The sequence below is a fragment of the Danio rerio genome, chromosome 8, assembly GCF_049306965.1.
Source record: "Danio rerio strain Tuebingen ecotype United States chromosome 8, GRCz12tu, whole genome shotgun sequence".
In the NCBI taxonomy this organism is placed as follows: domain Eukaryota; kingdom Metazoa; phylum Chordata; class Actinopteri; order Cypriniformes; family Danionidae; genus Danio; species Danio rerio.
Window position 1 is genome coordinate 15,987,501 of NC_133183.1, and position 17,170 is coordinate 16,004,670.

At 37.9% G+C, this 17,170-nt stretch overlaps 1 protein-coding gene across 2 annotated transcripts in view; it reads right to left on the reverse strand.

The window, feature by feature from the left end:
* Nucleotides 1–14,194, reverse strand: part of sin3b (SIN3 transcription regulator family member B) — a 27,738-nt gene extending 13,544 nt beyond the window's left edge. The window contains exons 1-12 of one of the 2 annotated variants that reach the window (XR_012383750.1): nt 13,677–14,194; nt 11,224–11,330; nt 10,978–11,131; nt 8,147–8,488; nt 4,535–4,687; nt 4,167–4,277; nt 3,955–4,044; nt 3,718–3,836; nt 3,391–3,601; nt 1,007–1,123; nt 672–910; nt 208–391 (exon numbers count right to left, since the gene is read on the reverse strand). Coding sequence is in view for 1 of the 2 variants with exons in the window: in NM_001044945.1 (NP_001038410.1) it covers nt 208–391; nt 672–910; nt 1,007–1,123; nt 3,391–3,601; nt 3,718–3,836; nt 3,955–4,044; nt 4,167–4,277; nt 4,535–4,687; nt 8,147–8,488; nt 10,978–11,131; nt 11,224–11,330; nt 13,677–13,787 (1,938 nt within the window). In the remaining variant the exon portion in view is untranslated. The remainder of the gene's footprint in view (nt 1–207; nt 392–671; nt 911–1,006; nt 1,124–3,390; nt 3,602–3,717; nt 3,837–3,954; nt 4,045–4,166; nt 4,278–4,534; nt 4,688–8,146; nt 8,489–10,977; nt 11,132–11,223; nt 11,331–13,676) is intronic. The other variant, NM_001044945.1, reaches the window with a different exon arrangement.
* Nucleotides 14,195–17,170: the final 2,976 nt, after the last annotated feature.

Genomic DNA, 17,170 nt, shown 5'->3' on the forward strand with positions numbered 1-17,170 from the left:
GTCATTGCCTAATTCATTCTGCAAGAACTTCAAGTCCATGTTATGACCTCGAAAATTAGACAAACTTAAACGAATCGCTGCTGCAATCAAAATAATGTAGCGTACAAAACCACAGTCCTAAATTATTTCTTTCAGGGAGTTATATACAGGGAAAGCTCTTTCAGAGATCCAAAGACTGAGCCAGAAAAAGAGCCCTGCTAAACTCACCTCATCATAAATGCTCTCTATCTCATTGAGAAGACTCTTGGATCGGAGGGCCTTCATGTCGTTTTGTTTGAAGTTGACACCCTGATGGTCCAGTGATTTCAGATACGCCTTCTCGTACTGCTCTCTCCAGATTTTGTTGAAACCCTGCTGGGCCTCCCTCCACTCCTCTTCTTTCGCTTTCAAACTATGGCAGAAAAAAAATCATCCATTTATTCCCTAAACTCTTCGACTGAGAGATTGCTAAAACATTAGAAGCACAATTTACCACAGAACAATAAGCAATGGCCACCTACAAATTACAACTCTCATCTACAGTTTTCATTTTTGATGAGTCATCCCTATATTTTTCAGTCAAATGATTAGATATGGATTGATATTTTAGGCATTTATATGTGAAAAAGAAGCAGTGTGAGTGAGATGAAAACATGTAATCAATCAAAGAATAAAACAATTAATTTGTTAACCGTTTGAGTACAACAGGAACTGCAGTGGCTGGACTCCTCTTCAACCCCTCTATGATCTCTGGTGCTTTATCGCCATATATGCGATAGACTGCACGCCGTTGGATGACTTCGGAAGTGCCACCCAGGCAGTCGTCCAATCGGAAACGCTCTTGATCCTCTAGTGAAAGGCGGGATAGCTTTTTCTGCACGCTTTCCAATACTCTTATCGTTGCCAAATTGGTCTCGAGCACAACATCCAGCTACAAAGCAAAAAAAGGAGAGGAATCAATATCAATCTCAACAGCATTTGAGTTGAACCCTAAACCTTCATATAATTTTCCAACAGATCATCTGACCTCAAACCGCTCATCCTCACAGCGATGAAGTTGCTCTTCATATGGTGTTTTCTTGGAACTCACAAAAGTTGAGTCTTCAGACCAGGAAGGGAATGAGACCCATGTATCATTCAGCACCTAAAAACAGAAAAGAAACTTGACCTGATTGTAGCATGAATATCAAGCTTATTCTCCACAGATAGAATTACTGTTTACAAACAAGTGTTCAGCAACAACACCTCCGGGTTCTCCAGGCACACTAGAAAAAGAGCTATTTGAGATAAGTGCCTCCATTCAAATGGAGTGTGGGGGCTGAAACATCTCATTGTCCAAATGATTCATGGAGATTTGAGCTTCTGTGGATTTGTAGCATTATCTGTGGATCAGAAGCAACCCAGGGTTTTGTTTCATCATTAACGCCTCTCCTTTAAATACTTGACGGCCACAATATGGTGCATTTAAAAGTCATGGTTTGTTATGTTTCTGGTATAGCAGAGGGGGAAGTGACTACATATTTCCTACTTTTTTATTAAAAAGTCATTTCTGAATAAATTATTGCTATGTTTTTAAATACATTACATTTACGATTTTCCGTAAAGTTAAAAAACATTGTCTATTATATTAATTAGCAATTAAAGCTAAACTATCAAACAAACGGGAAAAGTGCAGACATGTAAATTACAAATAAGACCATTTTTTACAATAACATCAAAATCTCATTGTAAAATAATAATAATTTAGAACCCCTAGTTTTTTGCGATCGCTAAATCCAACGCAAAAATTAACAAAAAGTCACACATTTTTGAGATCCTACAAAATTCTTAATTAACACAAAATAATTACAAAAATGTAAATCTCATAAAACATTCCAGACCATATAATCAAATTATATTTCTTTCAGTTTGCAATGAATTGTTTTACATGAATAATCGACATTGCATACGCAGCGCACGTGATGTATTTCTTGAAAGAGTGTCTTAAAAATAAAAAAAAAATGACGTTTCACCTTCGCCCTCACAATCATTACAGTACATTGAAGGGGGGCGGAATTGTTTTGCAGCCTGTGCAGTAAGCAGGCGCGGATGAAACATGAGTGATTTACATGTGAAGTCAATGCAAAGATGCGATTAGACATCCTGTGTCGTAAATTATGTGTGTTGTGAAGTTGATGAACTTCAGACAGCAAAAGAAAGTGGTAGCAAACATCTAACAAACGGAGCAATGGATCAGATAGAAAAGCAAGCAGCTTACAATGATGGAGATTGGTTCAAGGCTGAAGGCCTTGTGCTTTACATGCTTTAAAGCTGGTATTATGATGTGTATATGATTTTGTTTAACTTTTCCTGTTGTTGATGAGAGAAAACGCTTCCCTGCCATTGACGAGTTTTACAGAAATCTGTGTTTTAGGTGTATTACTATAGGGGAAGCCCAAACGCATGCCATGAATGAGGTACATGATGTCAGATGCTCAGGGGAACGAAATCTGTGAGAAAGTAATACCGTGGATAAAGACAACAGTTATAGAACCTTCCTTTGGCTTAATCCCTACCGTTTTAGATCTGTTTTAGATCTTGTCTTGACAAGATACCAAATTACCACCACAAAAATCAGTCATTTAAAAAACAAAATCATTAAAAACTAAGGTTTATAAACTAAATAAGTTTATTTCTCTAGCAAACAAATGAGCTGTGGACACTGAAAGACTAGCCTGTGGTAAATAAATGTTACTGCTCGTTCATTTATTTTGTGCTACGACTACTAGTAAAGAAGACATAATGATTGCATTGCTTTTTAAAATGAGCACCCATACCCTATACAAATTTTCTTTTATAATTTCTAATTTCTCACAATTTATTTATTTTTTACTTACAGATAACGTTTCTGATATTCTGATGAAACAGAATTTGAAAAAAATGAGACTGGGGTTTAAGAATAAATAATGATTTATTTAAAACTGAGAAAAAGATCCCATAAAATTTAATTATTTTTTACATGTTAATTTCAGTTTGTTAGTTTTAAGGATATTTGTTGTCTAGTCTGTGTCAAACTTTGCATTTAGAAATTATAAAACTAATAATTACATCTAAAGATCATTGATAAACAATATTTTTCAAGTCACCTCATACTCCAGTTTCTCATCAAATCTTGACCAATCAAATGCTCTCTAGTATCTGATATGCCCTGCCCCCTTCGAGACACTTCTCATTTGATGTGATTGATCCCAACCACTCTCACTGGTAGAGCTCTGATAAAAACAAAACCCTATTGGCTGTTTTTAAGGAGAGGAGCCACTCTATGCCCCACCCCTCTCTCCATTTCCAAGCACTTAATAGGACTTCTAACAACATTACCTGCACAACATCATTTCAGCAAAACTTTGACTGTATCTGGTGGAAGAACAGTACCTCTTTGCATATAGCAGTTCGGCCGCTGCATTTGGGCTGTTGGTATGTCTTGGGCAGGGCTCTGTAGCTTGAGCCTAGTCGTTTACAGGAGGCATAATCCACTTCTCTGCCTCCACCCTCCATGTAGCGGTCGGAGAGCCCCGAGATGACATGAGACAGCTCTTTATCACCCAAAAATGACTTAAACTGGGTGTACAGTTCTGGAAACTTCCTGCAGAATGAGGCACCAGTGGCATATGACTCATGACTGTCATGTAAAAGCTGTGAAATGCACCATATGAAAACAAACAGGATTAAGCAAACATGCCCTATTTAAATCGTTCTTACCCTAAGAATGGAGTCACAAGCTGCAGGAGTTCGGCTCCCGAAACCACTTCCTGATTGAACAAGGCTATGCAGCGCAAGAAATTCTCGTACACCTCCTGACTTTTGAGTAGACGACGAACCTATAAAGATAAATAAATGGAATTGTTCAGTGGCTTCGACTGTGTAATAAATCCCTTGGGATTAACTGCTGACTTACTACTGATAACTTTTCTGAGCTATTCTGCCTGTGAAACGCACCTTGTCAAAGAACGTGAATTCCCGCAAGACTCCGTGTTTTCCAACAGAGGCAAAAGATGGGTCTTTGGAACAGGAATACTTCATTTTTTTCTACAGGCATAGAAAGAGAATGTTTTTAGAAGGCTGTACATATTTGTAGATTTTTTAACTTTCTAAGCCTTTCAGATACAGAGCTTTATAGTTTTCTTGCATTGACATAAATGAACTCTAACCTTTAGGAGTGGGGTCATGTGGGGCAGTAGCATGGGTCTTGGTCTTTTCTTGGTCTGTTTATTCAGTTCTTCTTCCTCCACTTTCTTCAGCGGCAAAGAACCTCCAGTGAACTGCAAATCAAAGACATAATGCTTGTCAGTTTCAAATTAAATATAGTATGTGGAGATGCGACGATGTTAAGATTTACATGACTTTTGGTATGTTTTTCAATAATGACGATGCATTTAATGCCATACTGTAAACATTAATATTGCAATCCTTCAAATTATTATTCTAATATGCTGATTAGCTGCACAATGCACTAGGAACATGAAACAATGTTTATAAAAAAGCTGTACTGTACACACAACAGCAGTAAATTTCTAACCAAAGATCTCTTTGCATCAGGTAAAAACTGGCCAAATTCGGCGAGCAGATCCTCTTGCCCTTTGAAAAGACTGGCCACTTTAGAGAAAACCTCATCTTCAGTCATTCCTCCAGTGCTGCGACCTCTGCTCTCCTTCACCTCCAGCTGCTCCTTCTGCAGATGGACACAAAAACGCACAAAAATCAATGAACATCGATAAGTTTACCGGATGGGTGGAAAAACATTTCAAGGGCCCATTTCCTGTAGTGCTAGTAGGTGGTAGCTTAGCCCTAGCCTCGGGCAGCAGGTTCATTGACCGGCGTCTGGTGTATTCTGCATGAAAACAAGGACAGACACTTGCCAAAAACCTGATCTGATTGGCCGGCAGAAATCTAAGAAAGATTCATTTTCTGATGAATTGTCACAAAAATTACATTATTCTTGTAGACTCACAAAGTCAGATTACAAAGACTAAGGATATTTTGCTTTGCCTAAATGACACACAATAACAAAAGAAACAGGTTGCATTTTTTTTTTCTAAAGAAGCTGTTGACATGAATTGGTGCCACATTTTGGTAAAATCTAAACAACCCAAACATAATCCAAATATCTTTAAAAAAAATTACATTGTATGTAATAACAATGTAATAGCATTTAAAGGTGCCATATACTGCATTGATTCAATAAGTTATAAGTACAAGTATTCAATAATTTATCACAGATATCAATATAGTAGGCATGTGCCTTAGCTAAGTTTGAAAACAAATCTCCATAAATGGTTTTAAATGCTCATTTATTACTCCATAAAATGCCCCCAGAATCAGAAGCTCTATATTGACCATATTTGGAACAGCCGTAAATATTAATGTAAACTGACAGTTCTCAGTGGTCTCTGGCACACACATGCGCAAAAAAACAGCATGATAAACACATGCAAAATACTAACACTTCATTTGTCAATAAAATATTTTAACAAATCGAGTAAATGCCTTGTTAAATCTTTTTCACTTAAGTGATAAAGGCTTATTTTACCTACATGGAGTGAGTGCTCTAAAATAAACCCATCAGAGTAACCTATTTTGCTCCAGAGTTGTGTTGTGGATAATAGGGTGGAGGAACTGACGTCAATTTGTATGCAAAAACCCAGAATGAAGTCAGCATTATAACAGTCCCGGTTCTCTCGTCCCAATGTCAATGTTTTTTTTTTAAATGGGATTTTGGTTAAAATTGCTTAAATAAGGTCAATGGCTAACAAACACATATTTGCACACATTGTTTTATTCTACAACATGAAACACATCAGTTAGATCACACATAATCAGTTATGCTTCTTAAAAAAACAGTTCCTATCAAGTTGCTAAATGGGACTACAGGCGGTATCGGAGACATTATATGTCATCGAGCTGAAATGGTCTGGAGCGCAGCTCGCTCCAGTATTTTATATTTTGTAGCTTTTTTCCAATACTAGTATTTTAGTATTTTTTGGAATTGGGAATTCATATTGTGTGTAGATAATGCTTTTACTTGTGGGAGAGCATCATGACAGATTAATTTGTTGACATTTGTTGACTGTCTCTTTCCTGCTTTCATTAATGCAAGCGTGTGAATAAATGTGTAAAAATACATACATATTAACTGCCGTTTTAATGTGACCAATTGATTTTTTTCTTTTTTTTTTTATCTAAACATTTAACTCCATGTCATAAATGCAGTATTTACACTCCTCCTTAAAATTTAAAGCAGATGTTACTCTTTGAGCTGCTTTTCACTGTATTTTGTGACAAAAAATAAAGAATATTGAACGTTGTTCTGTGTCCATGATGGATCTTGCAGGCATATGATAGACTTGTCCCTCACATCTCATTTCTGTCGTCTATTACTGAGGTAAGCAGGCTTTATGCACGCAAGCGATACGCTTATTTAAATATGTCTTATGATAACACTATGTAGGCACATTTATACATATGATTTTAGAACTTTTACAACAACCGTGAAGAAAAAGAAAATTTATTTTTCCAGTAAAAAACTATCCAAAAGGTCCATAGGTCTATACAAATATATTTATTCATTGGTTTATTTATTTATAATATATTTACTTATTGGTTTATAATATATAGCATGGGTTATAATATAATTAAACCAAGAGAGTAAACCTTTGTCAAGCACTGTATTTCTAAAAATAAGCTTGAAAAGTTTCTGTAGCAGATGTTGACGTCACAGACGAAGGCTCTGTAGTCGGGTTTATAGCCTAATGTTAGCTTTTCAATTCTTGCGCCTGCATTTAAGATCCATAAGTGCTAAAAGTTGTATTTTTGTGTGAGGATTTTGCGGTTGGACAAAACGTGTAAGTGTAATAAACAGTGTTTGAACACAGAGCTTTAGATTATTTGCAGAGAGATTATTTGCAACCTTCAAAAAGCCAATGGGAAAATCCTATAGGAATTTTATCGAGGGAACCAGTTTTACGTTAGCAGCTGATTAGCCTACAAACTAACGCCATAGTTCCTCCACTCGTTATTGGCTAAATTATAATTAAACTCGACAAAAGAGACCAACAGAAATGTATTGTGTTATATTTTGATGCTACAATGCAGGGTTCTTTCTTGCATAGAGAATTACTATGTGGCCACCTCAATCAAATTTTGTACCACATATTTGTACCAAAAACATTTTTTAAATCAGGCAGGCTCACATGGCTACCTACAGACCCCAAGTTATGCTCAAGCTCTGGACATGAATTTAGTACACTTAATATTAGCCTTTTTATATATGAAGATAATGTTTTACTTTATTACAAAATTCATTTGCTTCAAGTTTTAAAATGTAATTATTATTAGAATACCGGCAACGCGGTGGCGCAGTAGGTAGTGCTGTCGCCTCACAGCAAGAAGTCACTGGTTCGAGCCTCGGATGAGTCAGTTGGCATTTCTGTGTGGAGTTTGCATGTTCTCCTTGTGTTCACGTGGGTTTCCTCCGGGTTTCACAACAGCCCAAAGACATGCAGTACAGGTGAAAGGGATAGGCTAAATTGTCCGTAGTGTATGAGTGTGCATGGATGTTTCCCAGAGATGCGTTGCAGCTGGAAGGGCACCCGCTGCATAAAACGTGTGCTGGATAAGTTAAGTTCCCTTGTGGCGACCCCTGATTAATAAACGGAAAAGAAAATTCCGAAAAGAAATGAATAAATGAATATTAGCTTTTAGATTTTTAGCTTTACTAGGCGATTTTTATTTTATTGTAAGTTTTAGAGACATGTTACAAGTCTTTGATAAAAATCTAATTGTTTTTCTTTTTAAATATATTTCATATTTACACTATAAACACAGATTCAGTTTGTCTGTGACAAAATCGCAATATTGTTGAGGAAAATCGTGATTGGTTTCTTTTGTCCATATCCCACAGCCCTAATAAACACATCAGCAGAAATCAATCCATAAAGCTTTTCTGTTGGTCAGTGTGACTAAATCACAGGATCAACTTAATCATGAGTCAAATCTGAGTGGTAAACTTTTTTCACTGTAGAAAAACTTCCAATTGCATAAAAACCCATTGAAATTAATACATTTTGACAGTAACATTTTGCAGAGCAACAGTAAATGTAACTGCACTGTAATAAAGCAGTATTGCACTCACCTGGTATGTGTGCAGAATTTCCAAAAAAGCCCGGTAGGTTTCTGGGTTGTCCAAAAATCGGTTCTTGATCTTATTGACGTAGCTGATGGCGCTGTCAAACTCCACAGGGCTGGGCTCGGAAGTGGGAGGGGACACAGATGTGGCCGCTGGCTGTGATTGGCTCTCTCGGTTGGGTAGAGGAAGTGACAACTTGCTTGACTGTTCAGGAGGTCCCGAAGATGAAGCAATGCTCTCCGGAGAGGTCACAGCTTCATTCTGAGCTGGCCCTGCTGCCTCAACCACTGCTGATGAAGAGGCACTGACGACAGAACTGCCTGTACTCCGTCCTGCTCCTGGAGAAACCTGACGGGAAAGAAAAAGAACCATTTAACCAAAACCTTAACTTTACCTTGATGTGATGTTCATCATCAGGAGGTTTTGCGGATGTCTGTGTGATCATAAAACAGATGAATGTTGATGTGGAAGAGTGCATGTGTCAAACTCGTTCATCCGCACACAAGTATAATTTGAAATCCACACAGTGCACGAGATGGAGCTGAATGTGGAAAATGAATTATATTCAGGTTTTTACTCTAATATGCCTATTACCTAGAAAGCCAACATCCACACATAGGTTCATATAACTGCCCGTCACACCCGGCCTTCTCAATGTCCATTAGAAATGAGCCACAGAGCCATACCAAGCTGAGCATTTGCAGATATGTATAAGTTTTACTTTCTGAATAGGACTGAACATTCTGCTAAGGAAAGCCTTATTTGTCAGCTGAGGTTGTGTGGAATACTTTGAAGCTGCCTAAATATTGATTTTGGACAGTCAGCATAAGTCTACGTTAAGCTCTTTTCGCTTGCATTAGATGGAGAAATAACCTGGAATGTAAAATGAAAACGTTTTCCCTTTGGCTGAAGAAAGTCTGTCATATATACAGACACACACACAAAAACACAGATTAATAGTTAAACTGATTAAAAAAATAAAATCAGGATTCTTGGATGAATTGAAAGTTCAAAAGAGCAGCATTTATTTGAAACACATTGTTTGCAACATTATAGTTTAACACATTAATTCTGAACAAAACTATATTCTATCTCAACTGGTAAGTTTTAATGTATGGACACAGTTTACTTGCAAATGCATTGAGGTATATGCACAGCTAGTAAGGCAGTGCGATTTAGGGAAAATATCTAATTGCGGTTTCTTGACAGATATTGCGATTTGATTTGCTATTTAATTTTGTAGTCTGTGGCAACAATTCTGCGACAGCTCTTACAAATGATCAGGTTTTGTTCGGTGTCTGACTTTGAAACTAAAATATTCCCATATTCCCATATTACAAGTGCTGTTTTTTTTTTGTTTTTTTTAATTAGTCTATTAATGCTACTGAAGATGCAGACGCCATAATTCTACTTGTCAGCGCTTTCCTACTTGTTTTCATTCTTTTATTGTGGGCATAGTTCGGTTGCGCAATTCTGATTGGGCAGAACGAAAGTGTGCTCAATCAGTTGGTTAGTAAGACTGTCACACACAGCCAGCAGTCACGCATTTGCTCTGTGCGGGGGAAATTAAATAATTGTGAATAAAATAATTGCAGCCTCTAGTGATTAACTAATCGAAACATTTAAAATTGTGATTCGATTTTGATTAATCGCACAGCCATAACAGCTAGTGTTTTCCAGCCAATGATAAACTTCCGGTGAAAGCTTAATGTGACTATTTTTTTAATTCATACGGTTCCTTTTACAGCATTGATGTTGTAGTGCAATTACAATACATTCTGTTAAATAGACTTAAGCATTCATTTAGTTGTTCAAGCGTAAAACAAGATAAAAGACTGTGTAACCGCTAGCGCCATCAGGATCATCAGGCTATCGCTGAAACATCATTGAAACGACTGGGGTAAAACAAACTGTCATATTTTAAAGACATAGTGGGGGAAAATGTAATTTATTGCAGTGCTTCCTGTCTGGTTTGAGACCCACTTCATATCGTATATCTATCAAGCAGTGAAGATCACTGATTTTCCAAGAAATCAGACCTTTTTGCCAGTTTTATAATGGAAAGACAGTTCACCGGAAGCGCTGAGGCTGGCTGGCTGTAATTAAAAGTCTGTGTGCATATACCCCAATCATCACAGAACTGTAAAAAGCTTAAAGTAGAAACATCCAGATAAAAGATCATTGTTATTAGTCCAACTAAACATGTTATAAGCAAGTAATAAATTAACCATTTATACATTCTTGACGCCATGGTCTGTTTATTCTAAAACACAAAGCTAATGTGACTGGACTACTCCCCGCAGTCTATGTGGCATGACGTCACCAAAGTGTGAACTCTGAGGAAGCCAGTGAGGGGCCCATTTGGGACAGGGCCAAAGTCAACATGAAATCAATATCGACCCTATTCACTCAAAAAATATGCACACCTTGTTTTAGTGCGCACGCCTCACCAGTGCACATTATTCAGAATAGTAAAAATGACTCTCTTTGCAATCACTCATTAAATTGTAATTACTTGCTTTGCTTCTTTTCTTTTATTTCAGTAAGTTCATGTGGGCTGCTGGAAGATGCAAATATAAAGGGCAAAGAAGCAAACTCCAATTTTAGTATGCATCATGCTTACTTTTCATAACCCAGTCAATTCCTGATAGGTCAAAATAAAGTCCGGTCCTAAACAAATTCTCTAAATATATTGCTTCACTCAGAAGTAAAACCAGTAGGGAACGCAGACCAGCGATGACCTTTTCACGGTTGTTGAATTGAAATAAGCAGTGAAAATGAATGACAAAGCAGACAAAATGCCAACAAGCAGTAAACTGATGCAGCAAAAGTCCTACCTGCGAGGAAAATGGGGATTGAAGAAATGCCATTCCATTCTTGGGAATTTCAATCCGATACCCAGGCGGTAGAAATGCATTAAATCCCAGGACAAGGTCCGGGTGCCCATGGAAGAGCTGGGAAACTCTGTTGATAACTCCTGGTGTGTCAATGCTGTGGATGAAGATATCACAAATACAATCACTGGTAATTTCAGATGCATCAGACAGAGAGAGTGGATTTCAAATGCTCAGCCACCAACGTACCTTTGCGATTTAAATTCTTTCATGATATCCAAAAACTTATTGTAGATTCCTGGATCATTTCCAAACCGTATTTTAACTTGGTCCAAGTAAGATAAGGCATCCTCTACCTGCAGTGGGAATAAACTTTATTTACAAAACAATATAACAACATAAGCATATGCATAGTGACAAAACAGTTACCCAAAAAAGTGCTGTGTAATCCCGCCGCACTTCACTAGCTGGCCTTCATTACAACTAAGCATGGTACAGTAACACTATGACATGGTAATAACATGCACTTACATAAGTTACTTGAAAAAGGTGGTCCAGAGTGTATTTTTAAGGCTTGGTTGGGTTTATGGGGTGCAAAGCAATGTGTGCTAATGCTTCAATTGTAGAAAATCATGTTAATTTTTCATATATCTTACTTTGATTATTTACAGCTGCTCAGCTAACATGAAAACGACTTTCATATTTCTTAGTGATTGGTCAGCTAACATAACGTTCTGTAATTCGCAGATTAGCTCCACATCAACAAGAATCGTCTCTGTTATTCAAATTATTCTTCGCCGACGAGCTGGCGCAGCCATTTGAAACTTTTTGGCTCAAGAATTCCAGTCTCATTAACTTCCATTCATTTTTAGAAATTAAAAACGTCTCGTTTCGCTGTTTGATGTTGCAAACTGATATTTCCTCATTATATTATTCTACTTGGTCTATGTAGTCATGCAAACATTTGTAGAGCAAGTAGTTTGACCGTTTTCTGCTGTTTATTATTCCTAGTCATTTCTCCCATGGGCGACTGAATTGGAAGTTGTAAAACAATCGTGAAAACAGGCGCACATCCGCATTTTAAAATAAGGTCAATAACATTACAGAGCCTCTGGCCACACCCCTACGCTGCAAGGTGTATGTGTGTAACCTGAAGGGTTTATGACATCACTAACCCAGATGTATTTTTAAAGTCGCCAAACTTCATTCGCTGTAGGCTTCGCCAAGCTATCTCTGTAAAAGCCAATGTCTCCCTTTGCATTGAACTTTGAGCATAGTACATTCAGAGATGTTGTTTATGTTCACACAGCTACATTACACGTCAACTAAAGTTTAAAATATGGTATTGTAGTGGTCCAGCTCTTTAAAAAGCTTTATATAAGTATATACATTACTATTACTATATTAGAAGTATGTATAGTACTATATTAATTTGACACTGTAATGTTCAAGAAAGTATTCTAAGCATAAAGACAAAAGGACGTGAATTTTACCACCACTGCATTACCTGCTAATACAACTACACCACTGTACTGTCAAGGGAAGTTTTGCTTTGAGGAATATTACCATGGTAATGTCCGAAACACAATAATGAGGTTATGGTACCTTTTCTCTTTTTTTGGGCTCGTGAAAGAGATGTGGGGCATCGAGTTCATTTCTTGTGTATGTGAACCCCCATCATATTGAATGACTTTGCATTTGCTCTCGCTATTCAAGTAATACAATGCCAACATTTTAATCATGGAAGAGAAACTGCAAAGCACCGTCAAGTGTAATGTTTAAACCGATGCACGCATACAAAACGGAAGATGTCGATTTTTCTTCTGTTCTCAAGAACAAAAACCCCAACGAGAGAGAGAAAAAACGCCTAAATAAAGCCTGGAGATGAAAAGAACAGTTACAATGCCCGATGCAACCACTGCAATGCAAAAAAACTGACCCAAAAGCATGCGGTCTAAGAGAAAAACAGACGGTTTATATTCTCTTTGTGGTTTTTATTAATATTCAGTGAGGAAAATAAAGGCTCACTGACTCTTTTAGCTTTGCTGCGTTAGCAATAGTGCTAGTCACAACAACCCCACTACGATTTCACAACAAAAACAAACAAAACGCGATTCGAGCTGCTTTATAACAGATAATGGTTTGAGAGAAACACTTTTGATGTCTTTAAAATACCATGTTAAAGCGAAAAGCGAAATATTCATGACAAAAGCAGCTGTTAGCCGAGCAAAACCCCCCTTTCTGTCTCTCGTCTACGTCAATTAAATTCAAACAAACCGGTGTAATGTCAAACAAACGGAATGTAAAGAGTGATTTCTGGCGGACGCTCAATAAATATCCGCGGGTTTTGCGTTTAACAAAGAGCGGCGGTGAAAACAGGACCGCGCAGAGGGAAAACATCAGACTTTAATACAGCACAAGCACTTCCATTATGTTTGACTGATGAACTAGCGCTGTTTTGAACAGGAATCGGTGCCTTTGGCGACAATACATCGACTTTTCTAGCTTCGGAATGATCTAAATGAGTGCGTAAGATTTTCAAATCCATTACACACACACAGACACACACACACACACACACACACACTGAGTGTGAATGCTTTGATATGCCCCATATGCATATGAACAGCACAGCACTTCCTAATACACAATGCGTTTTGCGAGAGAAGGAAACACATGCACTTGTGACATTGCTTTCTTACCTTTAGTTTCTGAAAGTGCTGCTGCTGGACTTGCTTCTGAACCACATAGGCCTTGTCTTGGATCTGGTTGATTTGCTTCGCAGTGCTGCTGTGAGCCTGAATCTTCGCCATGGTGCGTTTCCTTCCCCACCAACAGCCACCGAAGCCGCGATGTTTTACCGTCCCTCCGTATTTGCGGCTTGTTCTGGCGTGCAAAAATCAGTTCGTTTCGGGGGGCCACCCAGCTCTCTTCCCCCAACAAGTCCAGTCTACTTTACGGACGGCCACCCAGTTACTCCAGTATGGACTTCCAGATCGAGCCCGCAAGTGTGTTCGGAGCTCGCAATCCCTGCTAAAACTACACCATCAAGCGTGCGGATCACTCCTGAGACCCCATCGGTACCAACGGAGAGAACGAGAAACAATGTATGTATTTTTTCTCTCCAATGGTCGTATTATTTAAACAAATGGTGTATGTCTCTTTAAATTCGGCGGCAGCTGTGCGCTCGATCCTAGCGCCCGGAAACGGAGCGAGTTGTGAAGAGTTGGAAGGCGCACGCGCACAAACCGAAAGAGGGCGGAGCGGACGGAATCTCGGCGGCCGCAGGCATGAATGAGATTCTACACACGTTTTTGTTCATCACGGCAGCGCTGCGAAAAGTTGATGTGCGTCCATTTCAAATCTTTTCTGACTCACTCTTTGTTTTGATTTGTAAGCGCGATAAAATATTATGTAGTCTTATTAATTAAATGCTAAAATATCAAGTGTACAATGCTAAAAAATACAATTACTAGCTAAAAATGAGAATAAAATCAACTATATATGAAAAATGTGTATATTAATGCTAAAATAAACAGTATTCTTATTTCAGAAATGTCATTCAGGCGACTGTACACAGTTAAATGCTGCTCAGATGTGGCTTAAATGCATTTGCACAGTAATCTCATCTGTACATGTTGATGTGCTGAGGTGGGTCTTACAACCTTTTATATTGTTGCTCAATAAAATAGTACCATTTTGATGAACAACAACACACATCTTTAAACATTAATAAATAATGTTGGCAATATTGTTGTAAATAAAAGTCACAGACTGAACATTAAGCTTCATAAGACCTCAATATATTGTCTGGTGCCACAGGTATTCAGTTAGTTTGTATTGACTCATAAATCATTATTGCTTGTGGTTAATCATCAAGTACTACAATTTCAGAATCTTATTTAATGTTCTTCTGATAAAAAAAGTCACCAACATCTTCAATGAACTGAGGATGAGTAAATCAAAGTATTTTTTAATTATTGGATGAACTATAATTAACCCAACTGTGGAAAATGCAGCTTTTATCTATATCTGGTTTGTTTTTCAGTATAGTAGTTTATCGCAGCTGGTTAAAATTCACTATCGTCTAATTGAGAATTTACCTGCAGCTGCACTGTGGAAATGTCAAAATTTTAGTGAAATATTTTGAAGTCAGATAAAAATGTCACATATTAAAATTTTCAGCATGTACACTCACCTGACACTTTATTAGGTACACCTTACTAATACCAGATGAACCCTCTTTTGCCTTCACAACAGCGCTAATCTTTTGTGGCATAGAATTATTTCTCAGATTTTGTTCCATATTCACCTGTTAGCATCACACAGTTACTGCAGATTTGGCGACTGTACATCCATGATGGGAATCTCTCGTTCCACCACATCTCAAAGGTGCTCTATTGGATTGAGATCTGGTCACTGTGGAGGCCATTTGAGTACAGTGAACTCATTGTCATGTTTTAGAGACCAGTCTGAGAAGATTCGCGCTTTATGGCATGGCGCGTTATCCTGCTGGAAGAAGCCATCAGAAGATGGGGACACTGTGCTCATAAAGGGATGGACATTGTCAGCAACAATACTCAGGTAGGCTGTGGTGTTGACACGATGCTCAGTTGGTACTAATTGGCCAAAAGTGTGCCAAATAAATGTCCCCCACACCATAACACCACCTCCCCCAGCCTGAACTGTTGCTACAGGGCAGGATGGATCCGTGCTTTCATGTTGTTGATGACAAATTCTGACCCTACCATTCGAATGTTGCAGCAGAACTCGAGACTCGTCAGACCAGACAACGTTTTTACAAACTTTTATTGTCCGGTTTTGGTGAGCCTGTGTGAATTGTAGCCTCAGTTTCCTATTCTCAGCAGACAAGAGTGGCACCCGGTGTGGTCTGCTGCTGTAGCAACTATTGGTTGGCATGTTGTGCATTCAGAGATGCTCTTCTGCAGACCTTGGTTGTAACGAGTGGTTATTTCAGTTACTCCTGCCTTTCTATCATCTGGAACCAGTCTGGCCATTCTCCTCTGACCTCTAGCATCAACAAGGCATTTGCGCCCACAGAACTGCCGCTCACTAGATATTTTCTCTATTCAGACCATTCTCTGTAAAACCTAGAGATAGTTGCGCGTGAAAAACTCAGTAGATCAGCAGTTTCTGAAATACTCAGACCAGCCTGTCTGGCACCAACAACCATGCTACATTCAAAGTCTACTAAACCATCTTTCTACCCCATTCTCAAGCTCAGTTTAAACTGCAGCAGATCGTCTTGACCATGCTTACATGCCTAAATGCATTGAGTTGCTGCCATGTGATTGGCTAATTAGAAATTTGCATTAAGGAGCAGTTAGATTGGTGTACCTAAAAAAGTGGCCAGTGTACATATGTGGAAAAAGAGAGCGCTTCATGTTGTGCGGACAATACAAACTTTGAACTGGTCCATTAATATACAGTCAAGACCAAAATTATTCATACCTCTGGCAAATTCTGGCTTAAAGTTAATTTTATTCAACCAGTAAGATTTTTTTTTATTGTAAATGACACAGGCTTCTCCTAGCAAGACAATAGGTCGATGTTCAAGAGACCTCAATGTGAAAAACAAAATATTTGAACAATATACGAATATTTTCGGGGTTGATTGTGTATTCATATATACATATATATATAATAATACATATATTGAATAAATAAAAAGGATGACACAAAATGAAGGTTTTAAAAATAAGCGTGGTTTATAAAACCCAAATATGACAGGATCACCAAAGTGTATACAGAAACACAAATGAGATCATCAGTGGAACCATCATAGGAATACACTTAACATTTACAAACTACTCTGCAAAAGGGGGAACTCTCTGTTCAGGTCTTCATTTAAGCACAGAACCACAAGTTGTTGTTTTTTCTCTATTTTTCATTAAGTCTTAACTTACTCAAAAATACAACCATCTACCAACTACAAACAATGTCACAGTCAAGTATTTAAGAAGAGTTACAACATCAAGACAGGAGATAGAAAAGATGCAGAGATATCAAGCACTTAACATCATGGGTTTAGCAAGCAATCAAGTCAACGTAGTTTTACCCCCATGAAGAAATGACGTCAGGGCTTGTGTATTATTCCAGTTCTGTATTTGAAAATGTAACATAAAAACAATGTACAAAATAAAAACCCTACACTTTTGAGGGCTCATCTCTTAAA